Raw genomic sequence first — 22,701 nt, forward strand, 5'->3', positions numbered from 1 at the left:
GCTGGTCATAGCCTGCATGGAAGGCTCTGAATTAGATTAATAAAATTCCAGGAGATATCAAGAAGCGAGGCTGCAGCTTATTTCAACTTCTCCTCTTATCTGGAAATATAATTAAAGTTGATTTTGAAAACAAAGGTTCAGTATGATCCAAAAGGTAAGTGTACTCTATTTTTTAAAAAGGCATTTTTCTCTGCAGCATGGAAATGCCATTTGTAATTAGTCCTTACTGTATAACCAGATAATTATCACTCCTCAGACAGTTTTTTAGCAATTAAGATGCCTCACAATAAGAGCTCAATCACTTTGCTTTGCTTTTTATTTCTCCATTATGGCTATGAAAAATAGTTTGCAGAAATAAATGCAAGTACTTCAATAAAAAAGGCTGCAGTACATCAGTATGTTGGCGAATCTGATTTTCCAAGAGGACACTTTTAAATAATTTCTTCTTAGTTAACCAATTCAGAGTCCCCTAGAATCTTTTTTCCCATGTCCAGTAGTGTGTTCTTTTTTCCTGGCCGGTATCAAACACGATGAGTAAAGGGTGAATGGAGATTTTACCAAAGGACCCAATAAGAAATATATTCTGACCAGTCCAATTGCAGCACATCCCTTCCATTTTAGCCCAGGAAGAAGCTGGGCTCTTCAAGAATGAATCTGGAGGGTCCTGTAGCGGCTTCTGAGCCTTTTCTGGGCTTTGGCCTACATCTTTAAGGAGTTCAGCAAGTCTTTCACTCTGTCACTGTTTAACACACTCAGTCGTTTGAAGCCTTTGCTGACACGTCCTGCTTCAGATGCTTGTAGAAGGGCAGCCAAGCCCCAAGGCTTGGAGTTGTCTGAAGGACGTTTCTCCACTTGCTGTAAAATCCAGGCACTGTCCCTGGCCAGGCTAACAAATCGCTGAAGCTGGGCTGCATTTACATTCTTGCTAATGTTAAGATTCTCTTCAAAGGGATTCTGTATATGGAGGGCAGAGGCTTCTGGCTTGTTCTGCTCCTTCCCCTGCAGATTTTGAACAGAAAAAAAGCAAAATCCTTAGATATTTGAACTTCGGCTTGCTCTCTGAACAATCTTTCAACAATCTTTCTTGTATGTGAAGGACTGTACAACATACAAAAGTGATATTCTACAAAGCATAGAAGCAAATTTATATTGTTTTGGGAGACAACAAATAAAAGTAATGAACTGAGTTACTATAGAGGGAGGAAATACCTTGGCTTTGCAAGGACACTAAAGCAGTAGTACAGTTAGTCTTCAATGTATAATCACAATTTCCGTTGATAAGCAAGAAGATTGTTATTGTGCTGGATTTTATAATCTTTTTTGGTTTGGTTGTTAAGCAAATGATTGCAATTATTAGGTAAATTGCATGATCATTAAGGGAATCCAGCTTCCCCAATGATTTTGCTTATTGGAAGCCATCTAAGAAAGTCACAAAGGGAAATCATGTGAACTTTATTTATTTATTTATTTATTTATTTATTTATTTATTTATTTATTTATTTATGAGACTTATATACCGCTTTAAGTGCAAGCACTCTCTAAGCGGTGTACACCAGTAAGCAATGTATATATATATTTACATTGCCCCCAACAATCTGGAACTTGGGATGCTGTAGCTTGCATTAAATGTTGCTTGCCTAGCACCTGAATTTTGATCATGTGACCTAACCACTGAGATGCTGCAAGAGTCCAAGTGCGAGGTCTTAAGTCATTTTTTCAGTGCCATTATAACTTTAAAATGTCGTTAAACAAATGATTATAAATCAAGGACTATTTGTAGTAATATCTTTGGGGACTGAATTCATTTCCTTCCTTTAGTAAGTGCACCTCTGGTGGCTTACTGCTGAACTGCAGTATATGCAATCTTACACCATCCGGTCTCTTTAAAAAAAGAGTTCAAGAGCAACAGTTTGTTATACTGAATAGGTTGTGGTGCTGGACGCTGAAAGATTATTAATTCTGGTCATGAACACTAGGTATGAACACTAGCTGAATGATTTTGGGACAGTCACTCTTTCTCAGCCTGACCCATCTCACAGAACTGTTGTTGTGGGACTTTGGGTCTATAAAACGAAAGCAGGATAAAAATCTAATAAAACAATAAACAAATAAATAAAGACTGCACTTTGTTTTATTCTGTCCTCTTATTTCTCTTCCCCTTATGGCTTTCATTTACACCGGACTGTCGATTCAAAACATTAGCAGGAACATCCAGCGATGATCAGAACGCAAACCTGATCATCCACCCTTTAGCAACTGCTTTCTAATGGAACAATTTTTCCACTTGCCAAATGGTTTGCAGTTCATTTCCCTCATCAACCCATTTTCAAGTGGTCTAATTAGCTACCGTACTGCACTACGAACAAACATTTAACCAGAGGTCTCCAGTCTTTCTAGACAGTAGATACATTTCAAATTTTGAGATGGTGCTCTCCTGCCCCTAAAAGAGCTTTGGAGGAGCGCTGGATGGAATAATCAGTTAGAAAGTTCCAATTATCAGCACCAAAGGTGGTGCTTTGCTCAGTATCACAGCTTTTCATCCTGCTTTTAATGACAAGATGTTGTTTTTCAAGAGATGCCAAAGACTTCTCAACATTACTGGTCCACGTCCTCTTGGGTGCTGGGCTGCATGAGTCGCTGGGCAGTGCAAACGTGTGTGCACATGCTCACCCCCCCTCGTTCCACCATTGACATGAGTGTTGTGCAGGCAATGGCAGCGCCACTACTGTTGCACAGGCATCGTTGTTGCCATGAACCTTGCGCAGGGGGTGGCAGCACTGCAAGTGGCAGGTGGGCAGTAGCGCGCCACACATAGGTGGCAACATTGCCACAAACCTTGTATGAGTGGTGGCAGGTGGGCTGCAGCACAATCCTTGCGCAGGGATGACAGCGCGAGCCTCGCACCGGGACAGCATCAGTGTGGGCTGCAGCACAATCCTTGCGCACGTGCTCACAGCCTTTTGCATGGTGCGCATGCTCACAGCCTGTTTGTACATGCGTGAGCACGTGTTGCCACATTCACATTTGTGCATATGCATGTAAGGCGCCTGCCCCTCCCTCTCCCACCGGTCCGCCAACCCAAGAAGATTGGAGACCCCCGCTCTACAAAATTACTTAATGCAGTTACCTTTCGGATGTTTAGTGAATTTTTATTGAAGGCAAAGTTTCCATAGAATTCAAAGAAGTCTCCAATTAGTACATCTGAAACATGAAAAAGAAGTGAAGTTAGAAGGAAGGAAAAAACCAAACCAGGGTTCTCAATTAATTGGTGGGAATATTGAAAATGTCTCTCTTTACCTAATGTTTCTGTGTTGCTTGTTGGAGTTATTTTATTCAAGTTACTAACAAATGTACAGTCAAACCCTTCAATTATTTCCTTGTCTTCTGCATCTGAATAAAGAAGTAATTTTACAAGTTTCATTAATTCACCTTCGACAAACAAGTTAGCATTTCTGTGAAGGGTTATACAAAATTATGGAATTCAGAATTGCTGACTGGGGAATTCTGGGAGTTGAAGTTCAATTGTCTTAAAGTTGTTGAGGTTGAGAAACACTGAGCTAAGGAAAACAACATTTCATGACCAGTAATTCTCGAACAAAAAGTAAATTAATCATTCTTTTACCAGCCAGTTTCTTCAGCTGATCCAAGGTGGGAACAATGGGTGGCTGCCTTTGTTGTAGGAAAAACAAGACCATCATGGTTAGAGAGAAATTGGTAATCCAAGCACCAGGGATGCTACTTGTAAGCCCATGGTTCCATGCCCAGTATCGTATGCTGAATGCTAGAGCTCTCACACGTGGGTCAAGGCTGCCGTAGACATAAAGGAGTTCTGAACTTTTCAAGGCAATTCTGTCAGAACATAAAATGATCAAAAATGGAAGGAGAAATTACAGCAGCAGTGATAATATACTGTAGTAACTTTATTAAAAGCTAACAATATTTTGAGTGTGAGTCCTTGGTTCTCTCTAAGCTTCGTTGTTTGCTTGCAAATGTTTCATTACCTGGTTAGATAACATTATTAGTATACCTAGTTAAATAATGAAACATATGCAAAAAAACAACCAAGCCCAGAGAGCGTCAAGGACTCCACAGTTCAACCCTGAACTACAGAGGTTCTCTTCTACATTAATACTGTAGCTTTCACACAACAGCTAATGTAAGTGCATACGAAAATGGAACTCTAATAAGGAAAGCCATTTCTAAGAAGAAAACTTGAAAGCACATTAAATTGAGAACACACTATACAAACAGTAAGAATATGTTGCACAAGTTACCAATTTAAATGTGTTAATGTATATTTGATTTGAAAAGAACATTTGGAACATTCTATTTAGATCAATGTTTCTTAAACTTGGCAACTTTTTAAGGTGTGTGGACTTTAACAATCAAATTTACCGGCTGGGGAATTTTGAGAGATGAAGCCCACACATCTTAAAAGTTGCTTTCCTTGAAAAATAATTTAGATTGCATATTGCATTTTAACACATAATTATTTATTGCCCTACGCTAGGACTACGTTTTCTATTTGGTGGCAGGCAAGTTTTTAGTCTTTTATTTTTTCAACAAACTGTTTAAAATTGCCAACATATTTTAAAAACAAGATTGTTTTTTCTGTATAGCAGTAACAATAATGAGTTTAAGACAGCTCAGGAATCCTGGACATATGAGCCTGGTGAGCCAGTTCAACAGGCAACAGTGATGTCTTAAATAGTCTGTTAACCAGAATAAGTGTCCTCAAATGAGCCAAACCAGAATCCTTACTAGCTTTGGGCTGAAAAACCACACCACAACATAATGGCGTTATGTGCTAAAGCTGATGGGCCCCATATTAGGAGAAGGAAGTGGCTTTTATAAGGTTGCTTTTATATTTTGAACATAATTTGACAATACAGAATTATCTTTCACAAATAGGTTGCAATGGGACATTGTAAATGGCAAATGATGTTGCTTTCTTTCCCTGTTTCTTTGGGGAAAGTTTGGTTTAGTTAGTTAGTTTCAGAACAGGAATAATAATAAAAAAAAGGAACAGAATTCTTGAGTGAGAATGAAAGGACTTGATTTCACTGGGAACAAAGGAACATCACCATACATGCAAAGAGCAATGATATAACAAGACCCATGAATCCTTAGCTAAGATATGACACTGAATGTCTTAGCCAAGACATTCAAAAGAATGAAGGTACTTCTCTTTTTCTCTCTTGGCAATTCATGATGGAGTCATTAATAGAATGAAAAAAAAAAATCAAAGAGAAAATGAATCGATCATTCTAAAGAGATTTGCTTCCTCCTAGTGGCCATTCTAAGAAAATATTCTTTCTGAATAATCCAAGTCTAGACAAAAATCCATGTTTTATCTTAATCATTTATAAAATAAATAACGAAGAATTAAATCCTGAATCCCGAACCATGTGGCTATTTCTAGAAGGACCATGTGAGACATACAATCCTCAGGTGGTGAAACCTGGGTTCCTCTCAGCCATTAAGTTTACTGTTAGTTCACCACTTTCATCCTAAAGCACTCCAGATGAATTGTACTTGCCAAGGGTTACCTCTGGGAGAGGGGGAATGTCAGAAAAGTCACGATGTTATTCACAATCATGTGACAGAAATTCCGCCTTTATGTAAGTAATCTGTGATACCTACATAAAGAGTGAGGTTTTGATCACATGATTCTGGTAGCCATTTTGGCTTTTCTCAGACAAGATGTGGTTACCAAGGTGTGGTTAGGGGGATGTATTAGGAAACGGGAAACTCAGGTTCATGTCCACCGTTAGCTATGGAAGTTGAGACGGTAGCTGTGGCATCTTTCCTTAACCCAACCAATTGATCATGACCAGCTACTGTTGTGAGTAAAAAATATACTTTCCCTGGAGGAAAGACAGACTATAAAACTAAGCAGTAACAATAGCAAAAGGGAAAATGTAATTTTAAAATCTTGTCAAAATGCTCACCGGTTGTTTAGTGTCAAATCACACTGAAGCCCAGAAGGCTGATGGGAAAATCTCACCAATGGACAACGAGCGTTGAGTATCTTCTGGACACTCTCGCAACCTGGTCCAAAACTATCAAGAAATTCACCAAGCACATTAAGGATCCTTTGGGATGCTATTCTTTCAGAAGGAGCTTTCTTCATTTGGTAAATTATGTTAAAGGAGCTTGTTTTCTAACACAAAAGAAAACCACACAAAGAATTAATTCACAAATTAGGTGTCCCGTTCCCAAAGCTGAAACAAGGAGAGGCAGCACTAGAAAGTAACGAGAGACTTTCCACATTAGGCAAAAGGCAGCATACAGTTAACCATAATAAAAACAAATGTTTCCAGATAATGGCCATTTTTCCTGGCATACAAATTCAAGTTACATAGCAACTAAAGCCTTCTTGATTTGCTATTCTGTGCACATCTCTGAGCTTCTTAAATTCTTAAAATTCACCTTAAACCTTCTCTAATGTGAATATATATTAAACTTCTCAAACAATACAAGACTTCTGGCTCAGAGAGAGAATATTGATCCACATCAGCTCTCTCTTCAATTTAGTGCCCTCCAGATGTGCTGAACTCAATTCCTTTGAGATCAGGGTTGAGCTCACACCAGGGTCCTCAATTTACGACCACAATTGAGCCCAACATTTCTGTTGCTAAGTGAAAAATTTGTTAGGTGAGTTTTGCCCCATTTTATGACCCTTCTTGCCACAGTTGTTAAGTGAATCACTACAGTTGTTAAAGTAACACAGTTGTTAAGTGAATCTGTTTTCCCCATTGAGTTTGTCAGGAGGACGCATAAGGTGGTCATGTGACCCTGGAGCATAGCAACCGTCATAAATATGTGTCAGTTGCCAGGCATCTGAATTTTGAGAGCACGACGCATGGGGATGCTGCAAAGGTTGTAATTGTGAAAAATGGTCGTAAGTCACTTTTTCCAGTGCTGTTGTAACTTTGAATGGTCACTAAATGAATTGTTGTCAAGGACTATCTGTGCATACAAGTTACTTGAGAATCTAACATCTCGAATTCTCGAAATTTAAACTCAGAAGGCCTCATTTAGCCTACTGAGTCCATCTCCCTGCTCAGCAAAAATCCAAAGTAAATGATCCCTGGCAAATAACTGCAGGTCTCTGCTTTGGTACAACACAGAAAACAAATTCACTACTTTTTTGTGCAATGGTTACCCTGATGACCCACTTTACACTCCAGATTCAATCAGAATCTGCCTTTTTGTAATGCAGTGTGCTCATGATTGGAGAAGGATCCACAGATGCCACGACAACCAGTGTATCACCGCTGGGGAATTTGATTTTACTGATGCTGCTAATCTTGGCAACTTTAAGATACGTGGACTTCAGCTCCCAGCATTCTCCAGCCAGCAGTGAAGTATGTGAAGCCTATCTACCTTAAAGCTGCTAAATTTCAAAAACACACTGTGTTAAACTGTAAGTCACAGCAGCCCCAGCTAACAGGAATAATGGCAAGGGACGATGGGAGGTGTAGTTCTACATCTGGAGAACTACAGATTCTGCAGCCTTTTTTGACACTGGAGAATTACACTATAGTTTGATTTGCATATAAACATTTCAATTTCTATTCACATTCCTAATATGTAATTAGATAATAGTAGTTACAAGTGATTTGTAACCTATTTACACGGGGAGAAACAGTGTTTCTTGCCATTTAAAAAATCCCTAGAATAAGCCCCTTTTTCCATTTAAGTAGCAATAACCAAATTTAGGAGAACCCGTGCATTAACTTCAGAGATACACTTAAGCACATGGGGCCAGAGACCTATCAAACCTGTTCTTTATAAAATACTATCCATTTAAACAGCACTACAGGGGGAAAAAAACCACTAACAGCTAAGATTTAAATTCATGTGCCATCCATTGCCAATTATAGCAGAAAGAGCAACACAGACAAGTTTTGTTTTAACCAGTTGACAACTGAAGAGTTTTTGAGAGGTGATGGTAGAGGCAGGGTAAAAGCAGATTGAATCTCAAGACAGGATTTCTATAATCTCCAAGCCTTTACTTGCAAACTCAAGATGTATCAATGCAGCTATTAAGCACTCAGAATTTTGACATCTTGTACAGCCAGAAGTATCCTTGATTTATAACCACAACTGGGACTGGAATGTTTGTTGCTGAGCAAGGCAGTTGTTAAATGAGTTGTGCCCAATTTTACTTTTTTTGCTTTGTTCATTAACTGAAACATCAGACATTAAGTGAACTGCATGGTTGTTGAATGAATCTGGCTTTCCCTGGTGACTCTGACTGTTGGAAGTCAGTTAGGAAAGTTGCAAATGGTGATCACGTTACCCCCAAATGGTGCAACCATCTTAATTACATAACTGGATTTTGGTCATGGAGATACTGCAACAGTTTTAAGAGCAAGGACTGATAAGTCACTGTTTTTCAGCATGGCTGTAACTTTAACGGTCACTAAATGAATGGTTATGAATTGAGGACAACCTGTAGTCCTGCCTTAGGCACAAAGCCATGCAGGTGACCTTGGGCAATAATTCTCTCAACTCTAAGAAGCAGGCAAGGTCAAACACTTCTGGAAAAACCCTTGCCAAGAAACCTGCAGGGACTACTGTAATCCAGACAGTCAATGCTGTTTTGAAGGCTCAATCAATCAGTATTGATGAATAAGCCCAGAAAGGAGGCAGGGATCTTAGTAGAACTGCTCTAAGAAGCAGTTGCAATGCCTCATTCATTTCCTGCATGCAAAGACCGTGAACACAAAGCATTATTTTATGCTTTGGGTTTACATTTTCTTATAGCCATGGAACAAAAGCTGCAGCAGAAAGTGCATAAGCTTAAAGGAAAGCACAGCTTCCTCCTGTTGTGAAATATGCCTTTGTTGACTAATGCAGTAAAGTTTCAAAGCTGACTGTAGAAAAATCAAGGGGGAAACTCCAGGTTTTCCCAGGCCAAGTTTCTTACTGTTCAGCTCATGCTTGAGCCTTAAGGCTTAAAAGCACTCAAAGTACTATAACAAACAAAGCTATAAATATGATTAAAAATATAAATAAATAAAAATAACTACATAATTTTTTAAAAACCATTAAAAATACAACAGATATATTTCAAAGATCCTTTTCCAATGAGGAAAGTCAATGAAAAAAAAATTAATGAAAAATGGTAGGAAAAAGTCAGAGCTTCATTTTTTGCCAGAAATCTGAGCGACCCCCCCCCCCACAGGAAGGAGTTGCCATAAAAATGATCTGCTTAGTGAGATTACTTAGTGAAACTGGAGAAGCATGTGGGGAATTCGTCCACCCATGTTTAAGTTGCCAAGTTTGCAAAACACTGTTCTAAAGTCTAATAGTTTAAAATAATATTGCTCTTTCCTGCTGCAGCCGCTTCTTTTAAAATATAGGAACAGAACTATTTCAAATGTATTAAGAATAATATTTAGCCTATTCAGAAGTAAAAGCCTAAAAAAAAAAAAAGCTAAGAATAATGGGAAATGAATCTGGGAATCAATCAGGAAATTAGACTAACTGCAGAGGACAATGCTATTGTCATGGCCTCATTTTCATCTCAACACATTTAAGTCATTTTACAATAACCATTTGAGAAATATTTTACCCTTTTGACAGTATTTTTCCCAACTTTGTTCAGTTCCAGGAACATGTCTAGGTCACATCCAAGTTTGCCAAAGGTATTCACAGAAGAACCAAAGGGCTTCACAATACAGTCTGGGAAATAAGCCCTTGCGATGTCTTGAATCAAGGAACAGGCTAAAAATCGGAGCTTGGTATTTTCTTCGGTCAACTGACATTCATTTGTCAGCGTGTACAACTGGTCGCTCACCTGAATAGCAACAACAATAACAAAAAGAGGAAACATCTCAGATTTTAAGTATCGGACACTCAAGGACATAGCCTAATCTTTTACAACCATATTCTTGTAAGAAACAGCATCAAGTTTAACCTTTTCAGAATATGCCCTTAAAGAATCTTAGAAGAATAAAAACATTAACAGATGATACAACCCCTATATAGACAAGTCTCCTGGGAAATAATCCTCAAGTCTGCATTGAGATAAACGGCTGTTGATTCTATTAAGAGCAACAATTTAAAAAATGCAGCAAATAATTTTTAGTTGCAGAGTTTTTTTTCAGATACACTGCTTTGGCACCCTGCTGGCATTGTTCTTGTCAGAATCCAATTATATTTCATCTTTAAATTATCAAATATAGAAACTCCCAATTCTGCCTTCTCTGGATTCTGCCATAAGAGGGAGAGAAGGGGGAGAGCAAAGGGGCTTTATGGCCCTCACTTCCTTCTTTACACTTCAAAGAGCTGAATGTGTGTTTATTGTAACCTCTAAGCGTTAACATATCAAAGAAGGGTAATTGCCTTTCATGTAGTATCTGAAGTCTCCATCCAGACGGAAGAAAGAAGAAAGGAGGTGGAATTGTGATACTTGAAACTATCACTGGAAGGGGGGTTGATTGGGTGGGACTACTGGGGAACCCCTTAAAACCTTGAATGGGAGAGCTTGGACCCCAAGTCCTGTCTAGCATGCCTGCAACCATTTTCTCTTAATAAAGGATTCCTGTTGGAAGAACTATTCCAAGAGTTCTGTCTTCTTAAGATGCAAAGTGGGGTGGGTCCTTACATTAGACAGGACTTGCAAAATTAATCCACCTGGAAGGTAGACCCTTGCCGGGGGATTTTGCAAAAATTTACCATGTCAGACAACGAAGCAAGAGAGGGAGAAAACTCCCTGGAAAGAGAGCCGCTGACCCAGTTGGAACCTTGCCAGATGTTGGGATCCGAGAGGCCAGATTTCTCAGAAGAAGAAGTGGTGGAGACACAGGACCACAAGCCTCGCTGGTCGATGGGCGTTGGAAAGAAAAGCGAGTGGGGAAAGGAATCAAGAAAAGTGACCCTGAGACGAGGGACCAAGCAACCAGAATGGAAGCAGGAGATGGAGAAATCCCTGCACGCAAGTGAAGAGGGAGGAAGCTGTATGCCGTACTCAGACTGGATCCTAGAGAGAGCTATTGACCTGATGAAGAGAACTCTCAGCTCCCTAGGAGAGGAGATTCCTGAGCCCTACGCCCGCCCCAGTTCCTGGAGCCACAAAGGGAGAGACACCGAGGGGGACGTGGAACCTGCAACCCCAGGGACATTTACTGATCCAGGAGCTCCCACCCCCTACCGGACCACAGATGGAAATCTGGACGGAAGACACTACCACCCACAATGGAGGCACCGATCCATTCCAAGACGTCCACCGTTGGAGGTGAAATTCAAAGGGGAGCCAACACGCTTGGGGTTTTTCCTAACCCAAGTCCTCAGCTACATGGAGGAATATGGGCAGGACATCCCCAGCGACAAAGCCCGCATCCGGATCGTGCAATCTGCCCTGGATGGACCAGCTGCAGATTGGGTGGTGAACCTGCATGACTCCAATGCCCCAGAACTCAGTAACTTCAACCGTTTCATGTCCTCGTTGAGAAGACGATTTGAAGACCCCCTGGCTGATCGCAAAGCCCGTGAAAGAATAACAACGATGAGGCAGGGCAAACGCCCAGTGGCTGAGTATACACAAGAATTCCGAGCCATTGCCAGCAAACTGAATTGGCCAGAAGACATCCTCCTTGGCCGTTTCAAAGACGGACTAAACTATGATCTATATGATGCTTGCCTGCCCCGAGGAGACCCACATCGACTTGAGGAATGGTACGTCTTGGCAGAGGAAGCAGAGATCGACATATTGAAGAGGCATCGCCGAGGAAAACAATGGAGCCGCCCCCCGCCTGAGCTGACACACCAACCGGTGAAATCATCGGATACAGCCAAGAAGCAGATGGGGTGTTTCAAGTGCGGAAGAGAAGGGCATCGAGCTGTAGAATGCCGCTCAAAGGCCCCCCAGCACAACCCAGACAGATCCCCAATCAACAAACCCAGAGGGTATTCAGCTAAGCCAAAAGAAACAGCCATGAAAATGATGGAAATTGCAGAAAACCCCACCTCTGCTCACCAAGGGGAAAGAACTCCAGCCTACACCACAGGGACGGTGGATGCCTCAGATGACAGCTCGGAAGGCGAACCCCTGGTAAGTGGACGCATCACACCCATCTTCAAAACAGTGACTATATTAATCCCCCCCATGCCCGAAGCTGTGAAGGTGAAAGCCTTAATAGACTCTGGCTGCACCCGCTGCCTCATTAGCCCAACACTAGTGGGGAATCTGGGCATCCCATCCAGGAGACTGGAACAACCAATCTCATTTGGCCAGCTAGATGGATCCATAGCAGGGGGGGTGCCAGCTACCCTAGCCACTCTGCCAATACACCTCTCCCTGGGCAACCATGAAGAGGACTTAACGTTTGTGGTGACCCCAGGTATGGAATGCCCAATGATTCTAGGGATGGAATGGTTGAAAAAATGGAACCCCTGGGTAAATTGGAGGACGACAGAAATCAAATTCCCGAAGGGGGACCCTATGGACTTAAAACCCCAAGAGAGGCTACCAGAATCAAGAATAGAAAAAGCATCCATAGGAGAGGAAAAAAGATTAACAGAAATACCAGAGGAATATAGGGACCTTGCTGAAGTCTTCAGTGAGGAGAGGGCGAATGAGCTTCCCCCCCACCGACCCACAGACTGTACCATTGAATTCAAGCCTGGGGCAAAACTCCCGAAGCCCAGATTATACTCCATGAGCCCAAAGGAGAAGGAGGAAATGGAAAGATTTATAAAAAAAAACCTGGAGAGAGGGTTTCATTGAGCCAGCCAAGCCTAAAGTGGCTGCCCCGGTCCTTTTTAGAGAGAAGAAGGATGGCTCTTTACGTTTATGCGTGGATTATAGGGCCCTGAATACAATCAGTGAAAGCAACCTATACCCGCTGCCCCTCATGAAAGACATGCTGTCACACCTATCGAAAGGGAAAATTTTTTCTAAACTAGACTTAAGGGAAGCTTACTATCGAGTGAGAATCAAGGAAGGGGACGAATGGAAGACTGCATTTAACTGCCCCATGGGGTGCTATCAATTCAAAGTCTTGCCATTTGGATTACAAGGGGGCCCTGCAGTCTTTATGCAATTAATCAATGACGTTCTAAGGGAGCACCTGTTTAAGGGGGTCCTTGTTTACTTGGACGACATTCTTATCTTTACCGAAACAAAAGAAGAACACGTCAAACTTGTCAGAGCGGTTTTAAAGAAGCTGCGAGCCGCCCACCTATATGCCAAACTCTCAAAATGCGAATTCCACCAGGAAAGGATAGACTACCTAGGCTATCGCATATCCCCACAGGGCATTGAAATGGACCCAGAGAAGGTCAGAGCAGTATTAGAATGGGCACCACCCCGCACAAGAAAGCAACTACAAAGTTTCCTGGGCTTTGCAAATTTTTACCGCCAATTCATCCCCTCATTTGCACAGATAGCCTTGCCCCTCACTAACTTACTAAAAACGAAGGGAACATCCTCAGTAAAACCTAGCCAGCCACTAACATGGACAATGGAGTGCCAAGCAGCGTTTGAGAGACTAAAGAGACTTTTTTCTGCCGAACCAGTACTAAGGCACCCAGACATGGACAAACCCTTCATAATACAGGCAGATGCAAGTGATGTGGCAGTGGGGGCTGTGCTATTACAAGAAAATGATGATGCAGTATTGCAACCCTGTGCATATACATCCAAGAAACTCACGGAAACAGAACAGCGCTGGCCCGTATGGGAGAAGGAGGCTTATGGGATACGTTGGGCATTACTCACGTGGCGACAGTTCCTGGAAGGCAACAAAATCCCCTTCCAGGTGTGGACTGATCACAAAAATTTGGAAGCCCTGAAAACTTCCAGGAAACTCAATCCCAAACAAGCCCGCTGGTCCCAGCATTTTCACCAATTCCAATTTAAGCTCAAACATTTACCAGGAAGAAAGAACTTCCTGGCAGATGCACTATCTCGCATGCCCAATATAACAGCGCACGAACCACAGACTCTAGACCAATAATGGCAGAGTCACAACTGGCAGCACCAGTAACCACAAGAACCCAAGCCAAATTAAAACCACAACTGGACAGCCAAACTGGAATTGAATTCAGAAAAAGTTTGGAAACAGATGATTGGTTCCAGAAAAACAAAAATGTGTGCACAATGAAAGACGGGTTGCCTTGGATAGGGGAAAAGTTATATATACCAACAACTCAAAGAGTAACTTTCATGCACCTTTGCCATGACACAAAATCAGCAGGGCATTTTGGATTTGTAAAAACTTTACATTTAATTAAACGGCAATTTTGGTGGCCATCCATGAAAAAGGACATTGAAAGTTATATAGCCAGTTGTCCAAAATGTGCCACGGCAAAGAGGTTGCAAGGGAAAGTGCCAGGACTATTGCAAACAGTGGCAAGTCCCTCAGCCCCCTGGAGAGAAATAGCCATGGATTTTATAGTGGAATTGCCAGAAAGCAATGGGAATACTGTGGTCTGGACGGTCACGGACTTGTTTTCCAAACAGGTGCACTTTATCCCTTGCCAAAAGATTCCCACTGCAAAAGCCTTAGCAAAACTTTTCATCCAACACATTTACAGATTGCATGGGGCACCCCAACGCATCATCTCTGACAGGGGGGTGCAATTTACGTCTGCATTTTGGAAGGAATTTTTATCCCTCTTAGGAACCACTCAGGGACTGACATCTAGCCACCACCCTCAAGGAAATGGGGGGGCTGAAAAAATGAACTCAGTACTTAAGCAATATTTAAGATGTTTTCTTAGTTTCCAGCAGACCGAGTGGGCGGACTTACTCCCCTTTGCAGAAGTTGCCTACAATAATGCAGTCCACTCCAGCACAGGTTACACTCCTTTTCAAATAGCCACCGGTCAAAGTTTCAACCCCATGCCAGAATTAACCCCAAACGAACCAACGATCCCCTCGCTGAAAGAATGGATGGAAAAATTACAAAACACCTGGCCAATAGTCAGAAAAGCACTAGATGAAGCTAGGCAGGCTTACAAAACACAAGCCGATAAAAAAAGGGTTGAGCCTACACCATTCATTATAGGAGAAATGGTGTACTTATCTACAAAATACCTAAAGTCCCTACAGCCCTGTAAAAAACTTGGACCAAAATACATAGGACCTTTTCCAATTAAAAGAATCATAAATCCAGTAACAGTAGAATTAGAGTTACCCAAAAATCTCAGGCAAATACACCCAATTTTTCATTGCAGCTTGCTGAAAAGAGAGCATCAGTCACCTCTACGGCCAAAAATCCCCCCCCCACCACCTCCAATCATGGTGGAGGGTGAACAACACTTCGAAATAAAGGAAGTCCTTGACTCTAGGAGATATCATGGAGCAACTCAGTACCTAGTTGCCTGGAAACACCTCCCTCCCTCACAAAATGAGTGGGTCCATAAACGTCATGTCAGAGCCCCGAAGCTATTGAAGAAGTTTCACACAGAGTATCCTAACAAGCCTAACTAAAATTTTTACTTGCGTTTTCTTTCAGGTGGATCTCTCTTATTGTTAAGAGGGGCCGGATGTCAGAATCCAATTATATTTCATCTTTAAATTATCAAATATAGAAACTCCCAATTCTGCCTTCTCTGGATTCTGCCATAAGAGGGAGAGAAGGGGGAGAGCAAAGGGGCTTTATGGCCCTCACTTCCTTCTTTACACTTCAAAGAGCTGAATGTGTGTTTATTGTAACCTCTAAGCGTTAACATATCAAAGAAGGGTAATTGCCTTTCATGTAGTATCTGAAGTCTCCATCCAGACGGAAGAAAGAAGAAAGGAGGTGGAATTGTGATACTTGAAACTATCACTGGAAGGGGGGTTGATTGGGTGGGACTACTGGGGAACCCCTTAAAACCTTGAATGGGAGAGCTTGGACCCCAAGTCCTGTCTAGCATGCCTGCAACCATTTTCTCTTAATAAAGGATTCCTGTTGGAAGAACTATTCCAAGAGTTCTGTCTTCTTAAGATGCAAAGTGGGGTGGGTCCTTACAGTTCTTTTATTACAATTTTATTGTTCCTGCTGTTTGCTAAGAACATTGTGTATTTTTTAAAAGATAAAATGGCTAAATTTCTGAGTTACTGAGAAAAGGGCACCACATGATTATGTACCAGAAATATACTAAGTTTACAGAAGTAAGACAATCCAAGTTAATTTGGCTGTGTGGCACAAGCTTCCTCAAATTGGTTCCTAGAGCTGTTGTACAGTAAATAGTTTTATATCTGGAACGAAAGCACAGAGAGACAAACACTAAAGTTATGGGTATAACTTTTATTACAAAGTATTTTTGAGGCTGGTTTTGGTATGGAGAAATAATACGGTGACTGGAAGCCACGGTTTCTTAAGTCTATCTATAGTTATGAGACTAGGATATGTTAAGAAGATCATGCAAGTCAGGTACTTGAACTGCATAGATCAGGGGTCCCCAACCCCAGGTCCGTGGACCAGTTCGGGCCGCAGCATGTCAGCAACTGGGCCACACAAACAAGCAAAGCCCCATCCGCAAGATGCAGGCTGCACACAAAACCACGCCCCCACCTCTCTCCATGGAACCGGTCCCTGATGCCCAAAAGGTTGGCGACCTCTGGCATAGGTTACTCAGAAGAAAAAGAGAACCGAGACAGAAAGAATAACGAAAGCCTTAAAACATCAGACTAATCAATAGAAGACATGTTATATTGAGACATACAAAGTGAATCTTTTAGAGTAGGAAAGAAGATAAAAGGTTCTCTATCCCAATATTTATTGCTCAGAAGGTGTATAGGTACAGGAAGGTAGTGCGTGAAAAGTTGAATTCCAACAAGAATAATATTTTTTTTCAAAATGCAACTTCAAAGATTGCTGGAAGTATTCCTGAAAATATTTATCTGGATCAGTGGTGAAACTGGATAAATTTGTAGTACAAGTCGGTTCTCTTTGCTTGGATCTAAACCAGCCATCTGTGGCTTATTTAATCAAGAATGGTTAAAGTACCATGGTTAATACAATGTAGGAACCCAGGTCCCCGTGTCACTTTTTTGTTGGGTAGAAAAATGGAAGCAAAAAATAAACTTCTACCTTACCATGCTAACTAGTGTATTTAATATCTTAATATTATTTTTCTTCTAAGGCAGTGATACGTGTGTTAATGGTGACATGCCACAACATTTTGGGTGATAACACCAGCATCCACCCATAGTTGACAACCTCTATCCTCGAAAGCACACTTTGTTCTCATAATTTTTGAAGGCTGGAGAGGCCTTGTGAAAATGGGTATGAATCTTGTCCAATCCCGGCACCCTTCCCTGCAAGAAAAGCTAGGGATGGGAATTCTTGTGTATTGGGAGGAAGCAACAGAAAGAAATCCAACGTTCATATTATTTTGCTTGGCAAGCAAGGAAAGCCCAAAAATATAGAGTTCTGCAGAAAGCTAAAGGGTTTTTTTCAAGATTAATCAAGTATGAATCATTTATAGTATCTGTTAAAAACACTTGCACTTTTAGAAAGTTATCTGATCAATATTGATCACTCAGCCATATTAAGCTACCTGTTTTCCAGTTACATATTCAATGCAAAAATAAGCCTGCTTATTTGCTATCAAAGAATTGCAAAACAATAACTGCACGAACTATGAGCATGAACTTACACTCTCTGCATCACAAAGTTTCTTCACCAGCGTTTCAACTGGAATATAGGTTTGTCTATGACAAAGAATTGGGGTTTGTTCAGAAACGGGATCTGATTGTTTTTTCAGCATCAAGGTAAGGATTCTAGATTTAAATGGAACAGGGTGTTCATCCTTAAATTCTGGAATTGTAATGACATCCTGCAATGAAGTTATGCTTTGTTTCTCAGAAAATTCTATGACTGCATACATAGCCTGAAGCAATATGAGAGAAGAAACAGGAAAAAAAATTAGGAATAAGAGCTTAAATTTGAGAACACAGATGAACTATTTAAAGCAGGGGTGTCAAACTGCTGGGCTGCAGGCCAGATGCATCATAGCGAAACCGCACCCACCCCATTGCCGACAATGGCAAAAAAATTGTGATACATCATGACATGTCAGGTGACGTTGCGAGTTTGACATCCCTGATTTAAAGGATTAAGATTTAACAGTTAAATTGACCTGCAACTCAGACAATTATGTCTATTAGATTGATATACTTAGTTAACTTCTTTTAAGACCCTTTGGGGGGGGGGGAAAGAATGTCAAAAAATAATTACTGTGCCCATCCACAACAACAACAAAGCAGAATAATGGATTTTCTTAAACTCATCCATTGAGGCCTTTTCTATCTGAAGTACATACACCTTAAATATTTAGATTTCAGTTGCTAACCTTTCAAATACTTACTTTACTTTTATAGAAGAAATGATTCTTAATATTTCCATGATGTTGTAAGTATTTGAGAAAAGCCTTGGCATTGAAATTGGGGGGACAATTTATTAACACAGTCCTCTGTGCTTGTTCTTGTCTTTCTGCAAGAATTTCACTGAATGTCTTTTTCCTGGAGTCACTTTTGTTATCTAGATTTGGAGAACAAGAGACTAATGTGAGAAACTTAGATGAGATATCAAAAAGGGTGCTTTGTTTTTTCAGGGGAGCAGTCTGGCATCAGACATAATCCTTATTTTTAAAATACAAAAAGTAGACACTAGATCAGTACTTCCCATACAGGAGTAAATTACCCAAAGCTGAGTAAAAATGTTTGGTAATAATGTGAACCTACTACCCAAACACAACACCGTGAACATTTAAATTGACTTAAAGTGTTTTATCTACATTGGGTAAAAAGGACTTTTGATAAAAGCCTGGAGTTCTAAATGTAGTAAAGGCTCTAGTTCCTGGCATTGCTGTTAACTGGTTAATTATCTTTATTTCTGTATATCTTTATTTTGGGTTTTATTGTTTAAATTGTTAGTTTGGGAATTGTAAGCCCTCAGTCATTAGTTGAGATGGGAGGCTACAGAAATTGAATGAATACATGTAGTCCTTGACTTATGACCGACCACAATTAAGACCAAAATATCCATTGCTAAGCAAGGCATTTGTTAGGTGAATTTTGTCACATTTTACAAACTTCCTTGCCACAATTGTTAATTGAATCACTGCAGTTGTCAGGTTAGTAACAAGGTTGTTAAGTGAAGCTGATATCTTAATTGACTCTGCTTGTTAGGAGATCACAAAATGTGATCACATAACTCTGAAACATGGCAACCGTTATAAATACATGCTAGTTGCCAGGCATCTGAATTTTGATCATGTGACCATAAGAATGATGCAATGATTGTAAGTGTGAAAAATAGCCATAAGTCACTTTTTTCAGTGCCGTTTTAATTTTGAATGGTCACTAAAAGAATGATTTTAAGTTGAGGATTACCTGTAAGCAGTTTTGGGTACTTGAAGAAAAGGTTTGGGAAGCATAGCACTAGGGTGGTACTTCTCCTGAACCCCTCTTATACGACTTCTCTGACTTGTTCTTTATAAAATATTTCACAGATAACATAGCAAATTTATTAAGAGAAGTAGATTGGGTTGATCAGGTGCACATATGTTTGGTATGTTTGTTAGCATTTACAATAGCTAAAATAACATTTTATCACTACATAACAAATTTCCAGAGGGATTAAGAGGCAATGTGAACTAGAGAGGTTAGGAACCAAACCTGAATGTAGTTTGAACAGATGAAGTGAGCATATGAGTGGCTAGCCTCAAAAAAGAGCAGATATTTTGAAAGAATTGACTCGATATACTGTCTGCCTGCCCCCTCCCAAACTGACTGAAATAAGAAGGAAAAAGTTATTATTCTTCTAGGTTTATAAAACAAGACGCAAGAGGATAGTGATCATCAATCAGTATCAATAAACCTAATGAGGGATTCTGATGCAAGACTCATATCCACTGCAAGCCTCATGAAAAGAGATTAAAATGGAGAAAAATGCAGAGATAGTTCAACATGACATAAACTCTACACGTTATTTTGTCAATGTATGGTTTTGTCATTATCTAATTTTTTTTAAATGAATCTTTGAATTAAAACCACCTAATATAAAATAAAGAATCTCAGTATAATTTGATAAGGACTATAAAATCACGAGAAAGCAGTTGTAAAAAGGAAATCAAAGAACTCAGGTCATTTCAAACAAAATTGTATTTTTAGTTTTATTTTTAATTTAGCACTTATGCAAATGACACCATGTCACTCTGCACGATTCAAGTTTCTCTAGGCTGGCTGGACAGATTTATATGGATAATATTGATCTCAATGTTATTTATTAAAATGTTTTAAGAGGAACTTCAGAAAGATTGGAGAATAATCTGGTATGAAATATGCTTAATCTAATAATATTCTTGGTTAAAAGGAAAAAAATATATTATTTTATATAAATAATATCAGAATAACAAGGATGCAGACCATTAAATGTTATCTTGGATGGCCTTTTTTCCTACAAATTCTTGGTTATGAAACTAAAGCTGTGTTTTTCAATTTTCCAATTTTAAGGTATGTGCACTTCAAATTCCAGAATTCCACACTCAGCATACTTGGGAACTGAACAAGAGAGATGCATACTGAGATTTGTAGCATATTGCTAGTTACTGAATAAGCTTTTAATTTGGAAATACCCAGCCTCAACATATCCAGTTTAAAAAGTTTTCAAGGTTAAGACTATTCCAACATTGACTTATAACACAGAAATATGCAGTTTTACCAATACTTTGTCAGTTGAAGGCAGACTTTGGGTATATGCTAATTTTTGTAGCAAAGCATACATTATGTCAGAGCTAAATTTAGACCTGAGACTATTTATTGGGTCAATCACATATGTGCTTCTTTTGCAGAACAGAATAGGAAGGCCGGTGAAAACCCATGGCTTTGGAAATGTTATGAATCTAATTGTAGATTTTTTTTATTATAGGTAGTCTTAACTGAGCTCAAATCGAACCAAAATTTTCTGTTGCTAAGCAAGCTCAATGAGTTTTACCCCTTTTTAATGACCTTTCTTATCATTTGTTAAGTGAATCATTATAGTTATTAAGTTAGTAACATAGTTGTTAAATGAATCTGTCTTCCCCATTGACTTTGCTTGGAAAAGATTATAAAAAGTGATCACATGATCCTGAGACATTACAATCATCTTAAATATATGCCAGTTGCCTAGCATCTGAATTTTGGTTGCATGACCATAAGAATGTTGCAATGATTATGTCATAAGTTACTTTTTTCAGTGCCATTATAACTTCAGTGAGTAAATGAATGATTGTTGAGAACTATTTGTATTCAATATTCTGGGTAATGCTTAAAGAATATGTTGTAAAGAAAGCTTTAGATGTAAGTGCTCACATCAAAACAGCTGTACTGTCAACAGTTGCAGTTGAAATGGAAATATATCTAATATGCAGTAACAGAATGAAGCATCTGAAAATTTTGACTTACCTGCATTTTATTGATATGGATATTAGAGTGAAGGTCAGCCAATTTTATGGCATCTCTGACTTTGTGTTTATGGGTCTGAAAATTATCAGAGGTGTTTCTGAACCTTTTTTAGTGAAACCCAGGAAGCTAAAAAGGATACATTCTTAATACTGAAATAAACCACTATATAATAGTGGTTATTAATATTAATTATGAATAATAGGAAGATGATGTGCTGGATATGTTTGCTGCCATGAATTATTTATACAAATAATAAAAGTGGGATACAAATAAAGAATAAAAATAAATAAAGTAGCCACCACATTAACTATTGTCAGCTAAACAAACAACACCTTAATGTGATTGCAGTGCACTGCTATGGTGATTCTAAAATATCAACACTTGTATTTGGGGAAAACAATCACCCTTTTTTAAAAAAAAAAAAATTTAAAAAATATTTTAAATTTTATTTAAGGCGAGTTGTTCCGTTTATAGAATTTTATTTGGTTTAAAGTCTATGGAAATTCTCAGTCATCCAGGCCAGGGTTGTCCCAAAGGTGCTTTTTCAAAAGGCAACTGGACTGTCTTTGTTTTTCCTTGAAGACATGGAAGGAAAAACAAAGAGTCCAGTTTCCTTTTGAAAAAGCACCTTCGGGATTATTTCAAATCTTTCGCTATGCTGCTAGGTTTCAATCCAATATTTTAACTCTTACGGTTCGTTCGTTGTCTGTTCAAATAAGGTACAGTTGACGAGGTTGTCATGAAAGCAAAATGCTCCGTATATCTCCTCCTACAGCCTAGGCATCTCCTCGAAGCCCTCCTGTCTCCCGAGCCGCTTTCTCCAATGCCACCCTCTCGGATAGGCCCCTCTAATTTTTTGCATAGTGCTATTCTTCGTAGGTAAAACCTACGGACCGTAAAGAGTAACGGCATTCCTCCCCTACCCACGCTATTTCGAAAATCTACACTAGCCGATCTCGAGGAAAGGCCTAACGAAAGGAGTTCGCCTCTTCCCTAGCCGATTCCAGTCTACCTTCCGAAAAATAAAAGACTCCCGTTTTACCCTTCGTCTGCGCCATGCCGCCAGCAGCCTGCAGCTCTCCCAGGGATACCGCAGCGGCTTCCGCGGAGCTGAATCGAATCGCACCGACCCGCCTCTTTGCCACATCCAGGCGGGATAAAATCAATCCTCGCCATTGAAGTAACAGAAGCAAGGTCCCTGTGGGGGCAGCCATTACTACCGAAAGGAAGGAGCCTGATACGCCTGCGCACCGTGACGGAAAGCGTACGAGGGTCAATATTCCTCAGGTGACAAAATGCGT

The 22,701-nt window shown here is 40.0% G+C and overlaps 1 protein-coding gene across 1 annotated transcript; it reads right to left on the reverse strand.

Annotated features, from left to right (window-relative positions):
- Positions 1-287: 287 nt before the first annotated feature.
- On the reverse strand, positions 288-22,624 carry LOC120317303 (mitochondrial poly(A) polymerase). The gene is made up of 9 exons (XM_039363796.1): positions 22,443-22,624; positions 18,319-18,491; positions 17,608-17,841; positions 9,587-9,811; positions 5,952-6,163; positions 3,623-3,849; positions 3,298-3,390; positions 3,128-3,201; positions 288-999 (listed from the first exon to the last, which is right to left on the reverse strand). The coding sequence occupies exons 1-9, from the start codon at positions 22,612-22,614 to the stop codon at positions 700-702; spliced, it is 1,710 nt and encodes a 569-aa protein (XP_039219730.1). The 5' UTR covers positions 22,615-22,624; the 3' UTR covers positions 288-699.
- Between the last annotated feature and the right edge of the window lie 77 nt (positions 22,625-22,701).

This window comes from Crotalus tigris, unplaced genomic scaffold, assembly GCF_016545835.1.
Source record: "Crotalus tigris isolate CLP2741 ecotype Arizona unplaced genomic scaffold, ASM1654583v1 scf7180000017591.2836849, whole genome shotgun sequence".
Taxonomy (NCBI): domain Eukaryota; kingdom Metazoa; phylum Chordata; class Lepidosauria; order Squamata; family Viperidae; genus Crotalus; species Crotalus tigris.